This window comes from Neocloeon triangulifer, unplaced genomic scaffold (genome assembly GCF_031216515.1).
Source record: "Neocloeon triangulifer isolate White Clay Creek 2 clone unplaced genomic scaffold, ASM3121651v1 ptg000010l, whole genome shotgun sequence".
Lineage (NCBI taxonomy): Eukaryota > Metazoa > Arthropoda > Insecta > Ephemeroptera > Baetidae > Neocloeon > Neocloeon triangulifer.
Window position 1 is genome coordinate 712,989 of NW_026775552.1, and position 17,886 is coordinate 730,874.

Sequence of the window (17,886 nt, forward strand, 5' to 3'; positions counted from 1 at the left end):
CTGAGCTTTTGGCCAAGTTGGCAAGTAACGTATGGGCTGGCGATGGCGATATAATAGTGAATTTATATATATTGGCGGCGGGCATGCGTGGATCGCAAGGGTTGCTCGGGCTGCCGCAGTGGCCCACAAAAAGGCGACACGCATTCTGCTCTTATTTACTGCGCGGCCAGTCCGACAGCGCGCCTCGCACCACAAAGCCCGAATTCCACCTCAACATGCTGTAAGGTAATTACTCAAACAAACGCCGCGACCAACCCTCTTTTGAGCGAAATGTATCAATTATATTTTGAGACTTTTCGCTGCAAATTCCCTCTGCGCACTCGACGTCGATTTTTCCTCCTTCGTGCGCTGCGCTCGTCTTTCCGTGTGAAAAAAAAAACGGAATACATACACGGTTGGCCGTGCTGTCGTAATTGGGTTTCCATTGTAATTGCTATCGATCACAACATCAGAGATATATATTTATAAAACTGCACGTACAGTGTTTCCTGTCCTTTGTTTAGATTTTCTGTTCCATTTTCTTCTAAATCTATCTAAATTTTGAATAATTTACTACCAAAATTAATTGATTTGAAATATTTGGTTTTTTTTCTAATTTTCTTTAATGAAGAAAAAACTTAATTCAATTTAATTATATTTCATCAAAATTTTAATTGTCCACCCTGTATGTAAAACTTAAATACATTTTCTTTATTTTAGATAAAAATTTAAATTATCCACCAAACCGTTTTTTTTTTTTAGATACAAACACGGAATAAACAAAAATCAATTTTTCCTTCCGGACAAGAGCAGAGCAAATTGCTGCAAGCTCGCTTGATAATTATGCAAATCTCTCCGTGCAATAAATCGGTCGGGCGCAAAAAGTGTCGTTGTGTGTTTAATTTATTATGCAAATGAGGCCGGTGGGTGGCTCGGTTGGATGTGCCGCTGGTGTTATTATTGGCCCCCCTAAATAAAACGCAAACACACGCATTCATTTGCGACACACTCTGCACAAGCACACGTGAAATTTATATACATACAAGCGTCGCTCCAACGCGCCCAGTGGAAATTTAAATTTCGTGCTAACTTGTTACGTCGCCCCGAGAGATTTATTTATTTATTTTTCCGACTTTGCGTTTTGTTGCTCAAACAGGAGTAGTTTTTCTGACAATGCTGTTGCGTGCTCCGACCGTACAAAACTTTACCGCAGTGCTGGGAAAAATGCCTTTTTTTTCATATGTTATATAAAATATTTTTGAATTTATTAATTTTTAAAAGTAATAAGTCTTCTGCTACTTGATTTGGTTTTCCATTTTTATGTTAAAAAAATGTATTTAATTCAATTAAAGTGCTAAAAATCATGATGTTGGAATTTGGGGGTTTTCTCAATGATTTTTTATGCTATTTTTTCAACTTCACAGGGTTTATGATATCTTTTTTTTTATAAAAATTTTCTTGCCTCATGTCATTGTCATTATCATTCAAAGATAAAAGAAAAACTCTTAAAGGACACTAAATAAACTGAAAATTATTAATTTGAATTGAACAATATTATTTGTTATAACGGAATATTTATTTTAATAAGCTTTCCAAAAATTTTTTCGAATTCAATTTAGAATTTACGATATGGAAAACTTTTTATGAATAAGAGTTCACTTTGAATTCTACATTCAGTGTTATTAGTCGTAAACAATTTAGAGACATAAACAAATTGGAAAATATTAAAGAGAAATTTAACAGGTAATTTACTTTTCGTTCTTAAAAAATTGAGAAATTTTCTGTAGTGCCAAGTTCTTGGCGGCCTCTAATGGGAATTTTAAGGAATTTTAAAATTAAAATTTTGATTATTTTTATTTAAAATTTACTGTTTTCATTCACTTTTGGCTCTGCGGAATTTTATACAAAATTCTTTTTAAACGGCGTTGCTTTTTCCCATAGTGGGAAATTAAATCAAATCTTTCATTCTACGCCTCACAATTTGTCATTTTGCCTTTTGTTACGAATATGAAAGGAAAGCTATGGCGGCCTGAAAAGTACAACATTCGGCACATCAATAATTCAAGTCGGTTCACGTGCAACGTTGAAAAATGATCGCGCTCGGCCAAAAGGACACGGCGCGGGGGTTGCAAATAAACGACTTGTACGCGCAATACACGCTTGTACGGCAGCCCGCATGACGCGCCTTAACAAAATCTTTAACGGAATTATTCGATTCCAAATTTAAATATTCACATTCAAATAGATTTATAGGTTGATTAATTTCGTTTAAAATTTCAAAGCAGAATCTTTTAAAATTCAACTAAAATTTTGTAATTTTCCGCTTTTCCATTGAAATTTAAAATAAATTTGCAGCCGTAATTACTGAAATAATTAAGCCACTCTGGACACTGAATGATGCAGTGGCGCGTAATTTTTTCGTAATTTATCGCTCCCCACGTGCAAAGCCGCTCGAAATTGATTTTGGTTCGGATTTTCTGTTGATTACCAGTTGTAATAGTCTTTGTCGGAAATGATTCGCCGCACCCACGCGAATTTCCATTTATTATGCTCAAGCCAAATTAATGCAATCGAGTGTGTGTGAAACACCCCTCGCTGCAGCACTTGTCCAGCTTCTAAACGCCAGCACAGATTTAGCCACTTTGGAGGAAAATATGCAAAACGAAAATAAGCGTTTACGATTTTTTTGCTTCATATTCCTAATTGTCATTATTTTAATTAAATGGAATGTCATTTCATCTGCAATTCTCTGGTTTAATTCCGCAGTGGGGATTATTATTATTATTAATGGCCTTATTTTAAATCTCTGAGAGAAATTCCTCCTCCGTCCTAGACAAGGGATATATAAATGCAATGCTGGACGAAATTTGCGAAAAAATGCAATTTTATTTTCCACGTTCTAGATGGAAACTGCCGCTGAAATGTTTTTGAAACAAAATCAACAAAATCCCGTTGAAATTACAGAGAAAACGGATTCACGCGTCGGGGTGTAATTTCGGCGTGAAAGGCAAAGTAATTTTCCACCCTTTCGTATGCATATATAATGTGCCACACGCGGAAGAATGAGAGCGCGGCGGCGACGACGTCACTCCCCTCCCCTGCCTGCCGCCTCCCCTCACTCCCCCTCCCCCGTTGTTATTGATCGCAGCTGGGCTCGCTCTCTCGTCTCTGCTCACCAAAAACATATTGAATTCGACCGAGACTGACCCTCCGACGGCGACCTGACCCCACCAAGCACTTGCCACCCGCCCCAAGATGCACGGTGAGTTGCCCTGCGACCTCGTGGGGGCGCCGGGGGTGGCCCTCCGAACCAGGGTCACATGCAAAGGCCCCGAGGGACATCAAAGAAAAAAGTTCCTTCGATATTGTTTTGGTTTGGCGCCGAATGGGATTTTCAGCGAATCATTTTAATTGTTTCACATTTAAACATATTGAAATTTATTAATTTTATTTTTCAAAAATAAATTTACTGCTTTGTTTGATTATTTAGATTATCCATAAAAAACGAGAGTATGTCTTACACAATGATCACGATAATTTTATTGATTGTGCATTGATTGAGAATTATTGTTGTTGATTTTGTTGTTGTCGCAGCGCCGATGAGCGGCGATGGTGGTGTCCGTGCCGCGGGAGGATGAAGAGGCGAGCGACGAGAATGCGGCCCTTGTGAGCGGCCACCGGCGTCCCGCCACCTACACCATGATGGACAGCGTGGAGCCGCACGACGACGCCGTCGTCGCCGCCGCCTCCTCGCAGGCCGGCGCCGCCGACCACCCCAGCACCGACACCCTCGAGTTCGGCGGCGCCGCGGCCGACGACGCCTCGCTCCTCTCTCAGTTCCACGAAGATGCCATCAAACAGGTGCGTCGGCCGCAGTGACCCCAACAAAGGGTCCAAAGGTCACCTCGAAATTTCAGCTCAACCTAAAACAGAAAAATCAATTTGGTTCAAAAATTTAAAAATCATTTATTATTGAATGGAAAAAATTTCATAAATTTATATAATTTGGCTAAAAATGGCAATAAATATAATTTTTTTTCAATTATTTTAATTTAATTTACATTTGAATTTCCAGGCTGGCCTCGGGACATTCCAGATGCTGCTGCTGTTGGTGGCCGGCCTTGGCTTGGCCGCCGACTCGGTCGAGGTCTTCGTCGTCTTCTACATTCTGCCGAGCGCCGAGGTCGAAATGTGCATCACTCAGGTTGAAAAAGACTGGATGGGTCGGTTTGAAACCTTCTTTTCCACTTGAGCATAACAATTTTAATTTGGTTTTTCTTTCTTTGAAAACAGGTGCGATCACGTTCGTGGGGATGATGGTCGGCGCCACCCTGTGGGGAAACCTGGCTGACCGGATGGGCCGTCGAAGGACGCTGCTCTCGGCCTTGGGGGTCAACGCAGGGTTCAGCGTGATCGCGGCCTTCATGCCCACCTACGGCACCTTCATGACTGCCCGTTTCTGCAGCGCCGTCGGGTAAATCAAATTTATTGTGAATATAATCGAAAAAAAATTCCAATTCATGAAAATTAATTACCGCTTCTGCCTTTTAATACCAGAGAAAGTTAAATTCGAAATTTTTTTCCACAGTTCATCAGATTTTCGACAAAATATATTGCTTGAAATACTATTTTTTCAATTAATAATTGATAATTGTTATTTTGAAAAGTTTTTTGTTTGGTTATTGTTATTAATTTTCTCAAATTTTCTTTTCTAAAATTTTACTTAAATTTTCATTTCCAATGTTGGCAATTTGCTGATTTGAAACATTATAATTTTTAATTGAGAACAAATTCAACACTTTGATCTCTTTTATGCCATTCAAAAAATCAGATTATCAGTAAATTTCAATTCCAGTTTGGTTTTGAAATACCAGAAAGATTGCTCATTGTCAGGATAGAAATTAAGCTAATTTTTTTTTTATTTGAACATTACTTTGAACAAGTTCAAAATTCAACTTTTTCAAACTAAAGTTCAAAAGTCTTGTCCTATTCTGAGGATAATAATGTAAACAATTTATAACATTTTAAAGAAGAAAATGGTTTCTTCTGTTTTCATGTGAAATTCTCTCTCGAATTTATTATTTTTGTCTTTCCAGTGTTGGCGGTTCGCTGCCCGTTGCTTACGCCTACTACTCTGAATTCCTGCCCCGATCGGACAGAGGCAGATTCCTCAGTGGCCTGGTGATGATGTGGTCCCTCGGAGGAGTCTACGTTGCCCTCTTGGCTTGGATTATCCTCCCTCGAACTGGTACACATTTTAGTTCAGCATTAAATTTCAATTTCAGACGAGCATTTCTCCAAGAGAGACTGATCGGACTGAAAAATTCAGCTAACTTTGCCAATTTTGAGACCTAAAAAAAATGGGCATTACCCTAAATTTTGAGTTCTGAAAAGAAATTTTTAGAATTTCTATAAATTTTGAGAACAATGATCTAGCGTAACTTTCCACGCTGAACAACTTTTCTGCTGACATAAACGGCGTAGGCTTAAGAGAAATGTCACTTTTTGGGAAAAAATGTAATAAAAGTCAAATTTTGAGGCTGAGATGTAGGAAAAAATATAGCCCATAAAATTTGATATTTTATTTCATTTTTATTCTATAAACAAAATAGAGCTGATTCTATTCATGAAAGCATGAATTTCTTTGTAATTATTATTATTATTTTTAAGATTATCAATGACATATTTTTTTTTTCACAATTCAAAACAGGTCTTCAAGTGGCCGAGGACAGTTCCGAGCACTTCTCGGCGTGGCACCAGTTCCTGCTGCTGTGCACCCTGCCCTGTTTCGCAGCCATCGCGGGTCTCATTTTCTCGCCAGAGTCGCCGAGGCACCTGCTCGAAGCCGGCCAGGACGTCGAGGCCATGCTGGCCTACCAGCGCATTTTCAAAGTACATCCCTACTCGCAGCTTTCGTGATTCATTTACACTGTTCGCAGTCAAACAGCAAGAAAGGAGCCGAGGGCGCCGGCCAGTATCAGTTGTCCGAGTTGGAGTTGCCGACCAAAAGAATCAACGGCCTGGGTGGTCCGTACGCTTCGTCCTCGCCAGGCAAATCGGTCCTGGCAGACATGATTTACAGTCTGGAATTGGTATTATTTTTTTACAACAAAAAGAAAATGTTTTAATTAAAAAAAAATAATAATCAGTTCTGGAACTCGTTCGTGCAACTCTTTTGTTCGCCACACGTCAAGTTGACGGTCACCCTGCTGGTAATTTGGATCTCGGCTGCTTTTGGGTAAATTTTGCTTATTAAAATAATAAAATATTTATATATACAATGGAAAATAAATGCAAAAAGTTTCTACGGGTTGACTTTGTGGTTTCCCGAGTACATCCGCACCCTGCGCGACCTGCTCTACTCCTCGAAAGCACAGCACGTCTTCGACAAGACCTACTTCAACATCACCTTCAACCGCTCCCTGGAGAACATCAACTTCTCCGGGTCCAGGTTCATCTCGTGTCGCTTCGAGCACCTCACCCTGAGTCACGTGCTCTTCGAGAACTGCACCATGGAGGCGTGCACGTTCGCCAACGTCCGCTCCAGTCGGACGCTCTTCCGCGACTCTGAAATCAGCAAGTCTCACTTTGTCGACACGGACCTGTGGTGGGGGAACCTCCCTTACAAGGTATACAAATCAAATCAAATTTGATTAAAAAAAAAATAAATAAATAAAAATCCTTTTTGAAGAAAAACGAAGACGAAGAGACCTGGGAGGACGGAATCACAAGTGGGCGCTTCGAGCATTGCAACTTGGTCAACAACTCGATCCTCAGCTTGTCCCAGGGTTGCCACCTGGACTTTGACTACAACCTTCACCTGCAAGACATTTTCACCGAGAATCTCGTCGGGCAGCTCGCTTTGCTGCCTGGGGCACTGGTCTGCGCCTTTTTGGTCGACAGGGTTGGAAGGATAAAAATTATTGGTTGATTTAATTTAAAAAAATAGGAAGTGCCGAGTTGACTGAGACGTTTCTATTTCAGGCGTCACGTTTTTGCTGGCCGCACTCATCTCTCCCTTCATTTGGTTGTTGGACTCTGGACGGGCCATCATCGCCTTCGAGTCCGTCCTCAATTTGTTTTTCGTTGCTGGCTGGAGCTCTCTCGCCATCGCCACACTCGAATCATACCCCACTCACTTAAGGTTTGTCACAAAAAATAATCAGTAAAACATTTATTTTTCCAGTATTAATCAATTGTTTTGTTTACAATTTAAAATTTCACACCTAAACTGTTGTTCAGGTCAACTGGCTTTGGTTTTTTGGCCGCCATATCAAGACTGGGCGCTGTGCTGGGCTTCACCACATTTTCGCACCTGCTGCGCTCGAGCAGAGGAGTGCCTGCCATGCTGTCGGCCGCCTGCTTTGCCGTGGCTGGATTCACGGCCTCGCGGCTGCCCGAAGCCCGCACCGCCCTGCTCTAACAACTTTTGTAAAATATCAATTCGCATTGCTCACAGTTTTTGCCTCCGGTGAGAGTGCAAGCAAAGCAAACTCCTTTGGGCAGGGTAAACATTTCTTATTGTAGCGTCTTTCAAAGATATCAATTTCTCCTACCGATGTATCTATCTATCCTGACAGTTTTAGCGCTTCTAATTGTAAGTACGACGAGCGGTGAAGGCAACGAGAAGGACTGAAACGACTCACGTTTTTTGTTGTAGACAATTTTTACTAATGTACTCGTGTATTCTTCGAAACGCTTCATCTCTCGCATTTGTACGTGCGCTGGACACTTGAGTAAGAATAATAAATACTCTATTTTTTATTCCGCATCAATCAGAAATAACTTTGCAGGCGATTAAACTAGATTTTTACATAATTTGGGAGGAAATCTTAGGATTTGTACTGCATATTCATATTCCAAGAGGTACCTGCAATTATATTGTATTGCTTGAGAAAGAACGAGATTCTTAACTGCAAATCATCTTTTTTTTTAATTTCCCTCTTGATTTGCTTAGAAGAATCAAGTTGATGATGGGAGGAGTGGTTCTTTTTACTTTGTCTTGTACTTAATAATAGCATAATTATTATGGAAACTTATACTCTGTACTGATGATCATGTAAGTGTATAAAAATGTAATCTAAAATGCCTAAAAATTGGTCTTAGATTAAAAAAAAAAAGATCAAAAAGGTTGAAAATCATTTTAAAAACACAAATTTTAGTAATGCAGGTTATTATTATGAAACATCCATTTTTTTATAAATATATAATGCAAACGTTTTCCCATATTTATTTTATCATCCACTATTATAATTTACCTCCTATAAGAACTCTTTGAGGACATTATTGTTTGTGTAGAGCATATTTTACATAGAATCCAAATAAAAATGAAAAAAATCACAAAGAATATGAGAGCACTTGACAAAATTATCACAAATAGCAACTTAAATTCGCATTTGATCAATAAATTATAGGATAATGATTTACAAAGTCGCCTCCTTGCAGATTTTCTTTAAAATTAACAAGTACGTTGGATCACAAAACAGCTGGATCACCTTAAATACTCATTTTCTTTGGCCTGGTTTGCTGAAATTTCAGCCTAAAATTGATTCTAAAACTCTCCTTGCACAATTTGAGGCCAAACTTATTAACAATATTCACTTCTTCTGCAACAGTGTTTGTTTTTCAATCCCTTTTTCACTTAAAGTCACTTGATTTTCACCGTTAGCTAGCTGGGCGCTATGGGCAGCTGTCCCTGCTCGGCTCCGGTACGCATGTACATGTACAGACTGAACATGACTGAGGCGGTGGCAACGAACATTTGCACATAACTCGTGGGTCGTCGCACGGCCAGGATGTTCCTCAGGCCAAACAAGTACTTTGTCGGCGGCTTCTTTTTAACCACGGCCTTTGCCTTCGGAGGCGGATTGAATCTCAATTCGAATCTGGACAGGAATTTTTAGTTAATAATCAGAAATTTGATTTAAAGAAAAACTCACTCTCTTTTGGTTCTTTCGTCGACTTCCTTTTCGATACTCTCAGGTGGAAAGTCCAAATACAGTCTTTCAGCTTGCTTCAGGATTTTCTCAAATGGCAAATTCTCAGGCAACTGCAGATCAAAATTTCATATAAATCAATAAACTTATACTTTTCATTGTGATATTTTTTAATTTACAAAATTTTACCTGAGACAAAAGGCCATGCATGCAGTCCATCTGACAAGGCGTTTCGAGCACCTCCTCGGTCCGATAGAGGACAATCGTGGCTGCGACGTACAAGGGCATTTGCGGGGCCGAGCAGAGGAAGAAGTCGTACATGCGCACCACCGCGCTGTACTTGCTCAGAGAATGGCCGAACCACGTCAAAAACCATGGCAGCGCAAACAGGGTGCCAGCCTCGGACCTGCAATTTTTGTTTTACCGAAAAAAAATTATAAAATAAAACCAAACAAAACCTTTCGAGGTATTCGTGCAGCTGCGGATTCTTCCTGCTGATCAGGGGGTAGATGGTGTTGAGCAGCCGCGAGGTGGTGTCCATCGTCGGCTCCATGCACACCCTCAGGTGCTCCGTGGACAACTTTTCCAAAATGTAGAACGCCTTGTCCTCGCCGACCACCAGCAGGAATGTCACAGCCACGTCATGATATCCCTTGACATTAATTATACACATCAAAACCAATAAATTTTTTTAGTCATCAATCTACCTGATAATAGCACAAGTGGGGGTACTTCATGATGACCCTGAGAATGAGTCTGGTGAGTTGGTCTTGCAAGGCCACGCGCTGCTCGTACGGAATGCCTGGATAAATTCAAATAAATATTGAATTTCACTTTTTTTTTAATTCTTTTCTCACCAGGTGGAAACCTTTTGAGGGATCTGTTGACGTCCATCACCACCTGCCTGTACTCAGGGTGCTTTTCAATTTCCTCTTGCGTCGGTGGCTTTTCCGTTGACTCGTCGCCAATGTTTAACAACAAAGGCCAGGCTTTCTTTCGAATTTCATCTGCAAATATTTACACGGGAGATTGATTATTTGAGTAAAAATGCAATCATTTTGCAATCGTTGCAGGACAATGATGTGTATTGTGCACTTTGGCCCAATTCTCATATCAATAAATAAATAAATATAAATTTTGAGAACATAATTTTTCCCTCACCAATCAATAATTTTTTTAACTTATTCAAATTTAGAAACTCGCAAAATTCACCATCAATAAGGCCTCCCTCTGAAAGGGCCATCTGCAGAAGTCTGGCCCTGTCCAAGGTCTCGGCAGCCAACAAGTTGAGAAGGTCGTTCTTCTTCCGTTTCAAGGCTGGACTCAACGCTGGCTCTGCGAAATTATAAAAAAATTTCAAGATTTTCTCAAATTTTTTTCCTCTCGTCGAAACTCACCTCCTGAGAAACTCAACTCCGAGGGAATGGTGCTGCCGATTTCGTCTCCCCTGCCCAAGTCGGACAGCTTGTCCTCCTTGTCCTCAGGTTCGAGCTCCTCAAAGGGCTCGCTGTCTTCTTCGTCCAGCTCGAGCTGCCCCTCGGCCACTCGATCCGCCGCCTCTTCCTCCATCCCTAAAGAAATCTCCTCAACCCTGCAACCTGCTCAATCACGGGACAACAACGCACGCTGCTCGGACATTGGACGCACAGACAAGAGACATTATTATGAATGAAGCGTAATTCTCAATTAAAAGCACGACAGCTGCTGGCAAGATGAAGAGGGAAAAGGGGGCGCGGCTCGAGTCTCTAATGTTGTCAAAAAGGGGGCGTGGTTGTCGAATCTTCTGTGTTTTGGTCGTCGACGGGCTTGAAACATCAAAAGTTGGCGAATACATACTTTGCCAAATTTTCGATTGTGATGCCGAATTTAAGGAGAATTCCATAGTGAGAAGAGAGATTTATGTTTTGAAACTGTGCCAGTTCAAATTTCTAGTTTCGGTAAGGGTAAATTTTTAATTTATGTATTCAAAGAAAACAAATACATACATATTATTTTATTTTAAAATAAAAAAATATCACCAACATCACAAAATGTACACACTTTTATAGAACAGATTTTTTTTTTGTGGTTTTCAAATCACGTTCAATTTTTGCAGAAATGTCTGGAGGTGCTTCAGGTGCTGGAGACGACGAGTCAAGCTCTGGCCAAACAAATCATGAATCGACTGAGCCTGAAAAATTAATAGAAGCTGGTCAGGGTGAAGAGGCAAAAGAATCTGTTCAGGAAGAAGATGCTGAAAAGCAAAGACTGGAGAACGAGGAGAAAATAAGAGAGGAGAATCGAGTAATTTTACCAAAGTAAATAAGTAAAAATTTAATTGAGTAATTTTCTTTTTCAGAATTATCTATTAGATTACATCCGCGAAACGGAAGAAAGGTATCGGGAGAGAGATGAGAACAGGAAGAAAAACCTTCACGTGACCAGGCCTGAAGAGTCGCACTTCAGCAAGTTGGACTCGAATTTGAAGAAAAACACAGCATTTGTCAGGAAAATTGTGAGTGTTTTTCAGTTGAGATATTTTTTCTCATCTTGCATACTATAATTATTGTTTTTTACTAGAAAAATTTGACCGCAACCCAAGAAGAAGCCCTTTTGAAGGACATGAAGACGCTGAACCTGACCAAGTACATCAGTGAAATTGCTGCTGGCCTCGTGGAGGCCAAGCTGAAAATGACCGACGTCCAAGCGGCGGTCAACATTTGTGCGTACCTGCACCAAAATTATGCAGAGTTCACGGGACACCTGCTTGAAAACTGGCACAAGGCGCTCACCTTCAAAAAGGACGAGAAGGTTACATTGTTAAATAAAAAGAATGTAAATTCTTCTAAAATATATTTCGCCAGATTCAAAACATAAGCAAGTTGCGAGTGGATCTTCGTTTCTACGCCGAGCTGATCAACGCAGGAATTTTCACAAACAAAGAGGGTCTTCCACTGCTCGGCACAATCCTGACCAACTTGACCGGCATGGACAAGGAGGAACACAACAACATCAATGTCATTCTCAGTTTCTGCAGACACTGCGGCGAAGATTACGCAGGCAAATCATTTTTTTTAAATTGAAATTGTGATGATTAATTAAAATTTAATTCCTGCAGGACTGATTCCCCGGAAAATTAGGTTGCTTTCGGAAGAGTTCAAAATGCTGGTGCCGACGAGCAAGCTTTTGATGCCTGAGAAGCAGAAAAACGTCCGGCAGCTCTTCAAGGATTACTGCACAAGCTTGTGCAAACACTTGGTTGAAGTGAGAAATTAAACCTTCTTTGTTATATATATTTTTTTTTTTATATAAAATTTGCGTTTAGACCCACAAAGAGCTGAGGCAGTTTGAGTACCAAAACAAGAAAATTCTGCAGACCAAAGGCGAATTGTCTCCGAGTCGGAAAGAAAAGGCCGAAGCTCTGCACACTGCGTACCGAAAACTCTACGAAGGCACTCAGTCCTTCTGTGAAATCCTGGACGAGGACATGCCCGAGCTGGAGGCCGAAGGTGGAATTTTCAAAATCAATTCAACTTGATTGAAAACTTTTCCTTTCAGACATTGCCAGGAGTGAGGAGCAGGACCTGAAGGTGACCGGAATGGACGCCGAGGAATTCACCAAGGAGTCGCTTTTGTGGGAGGACGAGGAGACGAGATACTTTTACGAAGAGCTTCCCGACCTGAAGGCGTTTCTGCCGAGCATTCTGTACAAGGACAGCGCCCAGGCAACCATCCAGCCTGAACCTGAGGAGGTCACCGAGTCCAAGTTGGACGAGGAGTTGGAGGAAATCGAGGAGGGCAAGGAGGAGGCCAAGAAAGAGGACACTCCGCCTGTCGAAATTGAAGGTTTTTTAATCATTTTTGAAAAATTTAGTTGCAATTTTCTTTCCGTACAATTAGAACCTGAAGAGCCGGAGACGACGACGAACGCGAGCAACAAAATCGTGATGGACGCGTTCGTGAACCACGTGATGAACTGCGTGAGTCGGGACATGATCGACAACGCGGCGTCCGAGTTTGTTCTCAGCCTGAACACGAAGATCAACCGCAAGAAACTGGTGCGGTGTCTCTTCGGGGTGCAGCGGACCCGAATCGATTTGCTGCCGTTCCTGGCCCGACTCGTGGCCACCCTGCATCCCTGCATGCCCGACGTGGCCACCGACCTGGCCCTCAAACTCAAGCAGGACTTCAAGTACCACTTCCGAAAAAAGGTGCATTTTTAAAATTCTTTTAATGGAAAAACATAATTTTGCTCAAATGACTGAATTTGCAGGACCAGATCAATATCGAGTCCAAAATCAAAGTGGTTCGATTCATCGGAGAAATGGTCAAGTTCAAAATGTACTCAAAGGTGGAGGCGCTGTACTGCCTGAAACTGCTGCTCCACGACTTCACACACCACCACATTGAAATGGCCTGCAACCTGCTCGAAGTTTGCGGCAGATTTCTTCTTCGATCTCCGGACTCGCACCAGAGGACCAAAGTTTACTTGGTAATGAAATCAACGTCATTTCCTCAGGAACTTTTGAGCTATTTGTTTTAGGAATCATTTTGAATTTCTCGTTTGCTTGAGGACATTTCAAGAAGGAATTATTTAGAATAATTTTTTGGATATGTTCAGAAGTATTAAAAAGTGTAAAACTCCGCAACCACAAATGCTAGAGTGATAAAAATTTCACTGCAAGACTCAATTTTTCATGCCAAATAACTTTTCCATTGACACCAAAGCTGTAAGTCAAAGGTCAAGGTCACTTTAACGCGATTATATGATTGTTTATTTAAAGCCCAATTTTGGAGGTGATCGGATCGTCCCTATCAATTTTTTTGTAGGAAAAAATGTACTTTGTGTAATTTGAAATTAAATATGTAATCAGAATAGAATCATTGTAAGTTTTCTATCAAACATCAGAAAAAAAACAATTTTCCCTTTTATTGAAAGAAATCCGAAATATTATCCATTTTAGTCTCAGGGCTCCCAAATATTTTACAACTAAAATTTGCGATGTTTTGTGAAATTGGTGGCGTTTTTACCAGTTTTTTTTTCTTTTACTTCAGACGCGAATTTTAAGTAAATGAAGAATTTAACTTTTCTGAAAATTACAAATTTTATATTAAATTACACGAGCTACATTTTCTCCTATTGAATAAAAGGGACGATCATCCCCAAAATTGGAATTTTTTACTAAAAAAATATTAAAATCGCTTCAAAGTGACCTTGACCTTTGACTACAGCTTTTGTGTAAACAGAAAAGTTGTTCAGCATGAAAAATAATGGCAGGGGATGAAATTTTTATCACTTGTGGTTGCAGAGCTATTATTATTTAAATATTTCCTAAAACAAATTCCTCCAAAGGTTCACAGGGTCCTTTCGTTTCCAAGAATTAAAATTATAATTGTTGCAATTTCTAGGAGCAAATGATGAGGAAAAAGTCTGTGATGGCGCTGGACTCTCGTTACGTGACCATGATCGAGAACGCGTATTACCACGTCGACCCTCCCGAGGTGGGTCCGGGACAGATGAGGGAGGAGTTGCCTCCCCTGCACGAGTACATCCGCAAACTGGTGTACCAAGACCTGAGCAAGCAGACGACGGACCGAATCCTGCGGCAGATGCGCAAGCTCAAGTGGAACGAGGCCGAGTCGGCCGCGTTTGCCGTCAAGTGCATGACGCACGTGTGGAACGTCAAATACCTCAACATCGGCTGCTTGGCCAGTCTGCTCGCCGGTCTCGCCGCCTATCAAGTGAGACAAAGACCATGTTAGTCATTCAATGTTTGCTAAAATGCCATGTGTCATCAGGACGCGGCAGCCACGCAAGTGGTCGACGGCATTTTCGAGGAAATCAGGCTCGGAATGGAACAGAATCACCCAAAGTTCAATCAGAGGCGCATCGCCGTCATTAAGTTTCTCGGCGAGTTGTACAATTATAGACTGGTTGAGAGCGGAGACATTTTCAAGGTGAGAAATTTAAAAAAAAAATACATACTATAAATTTTGCTCAAATTTGATTTATTAGGTTTTGTACTCGTTGATCACGTTCGGCGTCAGCGAAGACCGGGAAAATCCGTCGCCGCTGGATTCGCCTGAGAATCTGTTCAGGATCAGGCTGGCGTGCGTTTTGCTCGACACGTGTGGACAGTATTTCAACAGCGGCACCAGCAAAAAACGGCTCGACTACTTCTTTGTCTACTTCCAGGTTAGGATTTGGAGTCGCAAGTGGATTTTTTAATTACAAAATTTTATCTCAAAATGAATAAAATCGAAATATTAAAAGGATGAAACCACCTCAGGGAATTTTGCAGAACTTGGAATTAATCTATTTTCATGATATGGCGGATTATGGTTTAAAAACAATTCCCTTCAGGAAAATTTCCCATTTTGTCAAATTTTGATTCGGCCGCTGGAGATAAATAAGGGTTTATTAATTAATTTGAGTAAATATTTTTTAATTTTCTCGGCGGCAGGTTGGAGCTGATGAACGAAGGCGTCTTTTGATTTTGACCCTGGCAAAAGGTCAAAATATTATGTGTTATGCCCCTTGAAAATAGGCACCCTGACAACAAATCCGAGATAGCCAAAAGATGCGCCATGTCATTTTGCGTCGGACTGAAAATTTTAAATAATTTTCAGTCGGTCGTTTTGAAAACATTATTAATTTTAAAATAACGTTTGAATGAGTTGAAAATAAGAAAATGAGGCTTTTTTCATTACCATTGAGCCGAATTTAATAAAATTTTATTTTGAATTTTAATTTTCTAATTGTAGGATTAGAAAGAATTCTTCATCGAATTTGTTTTTAATTTATTTTGCATGAAATTTCGTTTTGCCAGAATTACTTCTGGATGAAGCGATCGCACCCGATGTGGACGGAAGATTCTCCGTTTCCGCTGGGGCTGGAGTACATGTACCGCGACACAGTGACCACCCTGCGGCCACGGTTGCAGCTGCACACGGAGTGGGAGGCGGCCAAGGAGGCCGTCAAGAAGCTGCAGGAGGAGCTGATGGCGCTGCTGCCCAAGGAGGAGCCCGCGGAGGAGAGCAACGCGGCCGGCGGGCTGGCGCCGATCGCCGAGACGACCCAGGAGGAGGAGGAGGAGGAGGAAGAGTGGAGCGAGGAGCAGCGCCGCACGCCCGACCTGCGGCCCAAGGCGCGCGGCCAGAGGCTCAGTCTGCACACCATTCCCGAGAACGAGGAGGACCTCGAGGGCCAGATCGAGGACACGTCGGACAACGACAACTCGGAGCAACACGAAATTGGCCAGGAGCAAACCGAGAGCTACTCGCAGTCGCAGGTTTGACGATCATTTCAAAAACTAATTTGAAAGAAAAAGAACTAAAAAAAACTTACATTATTTATCACTAATTTTAAGATTGCAATTGTTTTTTAATTCCAATTTTTTGGTAACAAAAAAAAATGTATCAAATAGTTTTTGTTTTCCAGTCATTCTATCTGAATTTTCTATTAAATGTATGAAATTTCATTTTTCTGTTTCCAAACTTCAGTAATCTTTCGTTAAACCAAATCTCTCTTTGAATTTTGAATAAATTTGCTTATATAAATTTTGAAACCAGGATGAAAACATGGTCCTAACTGGAGACGACGTGGAGTTCCCTGTAGAAATGGACGGAGACGGCGACGACTCTGTGGTGTCGAAACATCCGCGGAAAATCGAGTGTGCCGAGGACGACGACTTCATGACTGCCTTCGACAAAATGGTCTCGGAAAACATCCAGGATCGAATGAAGGAAACCGTCAAGCCGCCTCGAGTGGACATTTCCGTGCCCATGAACCTCAAAAGCAGCTCCAGCAAGAAAGGCTACGGTAGGATTATTAAATCTTGTTGGATTCAACAAAATGATCTCAATTGAATTCCAGATCAATTAATGATGGAGCCAAAGGAGGCGGACGAAGAGAGGACGATAAATTTTGTCCTCATGGTGCGCAAGGGAAACAAACCGCAGTTTAAAAATCTCGAAGTGCCCGTCGACTCGGAGCTGGCGCTGAATTTGAAGAACAGAGAAGAGGTGATTTTTTTAATCTAATTTTAAGAGTTTTTTTTTTTGTTTTATTGAATTGCGTTTCGAAGGCTGAGAGGGCGGAAAAGGAGAAAGTGAAGAAGTTGACCCTGGACATAAACGAGCGGCTCGAGGAGGAAGATTATCAGGAAATGTTGGCGCAGCTCCAAAGACCGGCGACGGTTGTTCCAGGCCGAGAGCGCCGGCCCAAGTATCAGCACCCCAAGGGCGCACCTGACGCTGATCTCATATTTGGCCCCAAAAAAGTAACCATTCACTCTCGTCTGATTAAAGAAATTTGAATAATTTTCTGTTTCAGTGACCTGAATAAATAAGCAGCTCATCTCGGTCGATTTGTTTACCATGGCGATAATAATCACAATAAAATTGTTAGATTTATTTTGAACCCGTGAGCCAAATTGTTTCATTGAATAATAATAACAACTCGATAATTGTATATATATTTCTTCAGTTCCAGTTTATTAATTGTATTATTTCACGAAGGGTAATTTTTGAGCGAAGGAAAATCAACAATAATACTGTAAGAGTATTTTATTTAAACACATACGCACCTTTGGTGATAATATTGACACCAAATTACAACTGAAGCATGTTCCACTGTGTTTTTTCTTTAAAGTATCATCGTCATCGATCGCCCTTTGTACAAAACATTTCTGATAAATATCCATGAAACCGAATAATATGAAGACAAGTGTGTGTGTGTGAAGTGTATCTATTCTGACAAGTGTGTTCGCATGAGAGAGTAACTACAGCATCTGCGTGTGTGTCGCGCGGTGTTTGAGAGTGTACAGTACATATGATCCATTCACAAGAAGTAAAACAGCAACTGATTCTCGCGGATGATAAAAACGCCACAAAGAGAGGAAAAAGAGTAAAAATAACACGTCGCGTACAGTCATTTCATAAACATGGTCAATCAACACGATTCTTCGCTGAGAAGTGAGAGAAATTTTTA

The 17,886-nt window shown here is 41.0% G+C and overlaps 3 protein-coding genes across 4 annotated transcripts; 2 read left to right on the top strand and 1 right to left on the bottom strand.

Annotated features, from left to right (window-relative positions):
• The first annotated feature begins 104 nt into the window (after nt 1-104).
• LOC132195616 (synaptic vesicle glycoprotein 2B-like) lies at nt 105-8,358 on the top strand. Of its 2 annotated transcripts, XM_059617729.1 has the most exons (13): nt 191-225; nt 3,128-3,241; nt 3,574-3,840; nt 4,055-4,202; nt 4,273-4,453; nt 5,076-5,227; nt 5,690-5,871; nt 5,919-6,071; nt 6,129-6,217; nt 6,281-6,608; nt 6,671-6,905; nt 6,964-7,123; nt 7,222-8,357. In XM_059617729.1, exons 3-13 carry the CDS (start codon nt 3,589-3,591, stop codon nt 7,400-7,402), a joined length of 2,061 nt encoding a protein of 686 aa, XP_059473712.1. In that variant the 5' UTR covers nt 191-225; nt 3,128-3,241; nt 3,574-3,588; the 3' UTR covers nt 7,403-8,357. The 2 variants fall into 2 exon arrangements, with proteins under 2 accessions (XP_059473713.1, XP_059473712.1); XM_059617730.1 differs by lacking the exon at nt 3,128-3,241 and having other exon boundaries at nt 105-225; nt 7,222-8,358.
• Nucleotides 8,127-10,649, bottom strand: LOC132195618 (TBC1 domain family member 20). Its single transcript, XM_059617733.1, has 8 exons — nt 10,313-10,649; nt 10,128-10,250; nt 9,773-9,922; nt 9,623-9,717; nt 9,374-9,567; nt 9,105-9,321; nt 8,919-9,028; nt 8,127-8,864 (listed from the first exon to the last, which is right to left on the bottom strand). The coding sequence occupies exons 1-8, from the start codon at nt 10,482-10,484 to the stop codon at nt 8,648-8,650; spliced, it is 1,278 nt and encodes a 425-aa protein (XP_059473716.1). The 5' UTR covers nt 10,485-10,649; the 3' UTR covers nt 8,127-8,647.
• A 31-nt stretch (nt 10,650-10,680) lies between these two features.
• LOC132195615 (regulator of nonsense transcripts 2) lies at nt 10,681-17,323 on the top strand. The gene is made up of 18 exons (XM_059617728.1): nt 10,681-10,852; nt 11,011-11,198; nt 11,254-11,409; nt 11,475-11,705; nt 11,759-11,954; nt 12,013-12,158; nt 12,220-12,403; nt 12,453-12,740; nt 12,795-13,105; nt 13,168-13,386; nt 14,304-14,636; nt 14,694-14,852; nt 14,911-15,090; nt 15,725-16,186; nt 16,467-16,716; nt 16,771-16,919; nt 16,982-17,176; nt 17,230-17,323. Exons 2-18 carry the CDS (start codon nt 11,013-11,015, stop codon nt 17,230-17,232), a joined length of 3,648 nt encoding a protein of 1,215 aa, XP_059473711.1. The 5' UTR covers nt 10,681-10,852; nt 11,011-11,012; the 3' UTR covers nt 17,233-17,323.
• Nucleotides 17,324-17,886: the final 563 nt, after the last annotated feature.

What these genes read in the sequence shown, in the direction of transcription:
- LOC132195616 (XM_059617730.1), top strand. Translation starts at nt 3,589, where the DNA reads ATGGTGGTGTCCGTGCCGCGGGAGGATGAAGAGGCGAGCGACGAGAAT. An exon ending in ACGAAGATGCCATCAAACAG is followed by an intron (nt 3,841 to 4,054) that starts GTGCGTCGGCCG and finishes TTGAATTTCCAG; the next exon opens with GCTGGCCTCGGGACATTCCA. An exon ending in GGGGGAACCTCCCTTACAAG is followed by an intron (nt 6,609 to 6,670) that starts GTATACAAATCA and finishes TCCTTTTTGAAG; the next exon opens with AAAAACGAAGACGAAGAGAC.
- LOC132195615 (XM_059617728.1), top strand. Translation starts at nt 11,013, where the DNA reads ATGTCTGGAGGTGCTTCAGGTGCTGGAGACGACGAGTCAAGCTCTGGC. An exon ending in CTGCGGCGAAGATTACGCAG is followed by an intron (nt 11,955 to 12,012) that starts GCAAATCATTTT and finishes TAATTCCTGCAG; the next exon opens with GACTGATTCCCCGGAAAATT. An exon ending in CTCCAGCAAGAAAGGCTACG is followed by an intron (nt 16,717 to 16,770) that starts GTAGGATTATTA and finishes ATTGAATTCCAG; the next exon opens with ATCAATTAATGATGGAGCCA.
- LOC132195618 (XM_059617733.1), bottom strand. Translation starts at nt 10,484, where the DNA reads ATGGAGGAAGAGGCGGCGGATCGAGTGGCCGAGGGGCAGCTCGAGCTG. An exon ending in CCCACTTGTGCTATTATCAG is followed by an intron (nt 9,568 to 9,622) that starts GTAGATTGATGA and finishes ATTAATGTCAAG; the next exon opens with GGATATCATGACGTGGCTGT. An exon ending in GACGAAAGAACCAAAAGAGA is followed by an intron (nt 8,865 to 8,918) that starts GTGAGTTTTTCT and finishes ATTCCTGTCCAG; the next exon opens with ATTCGAATTGAGATTCAATC.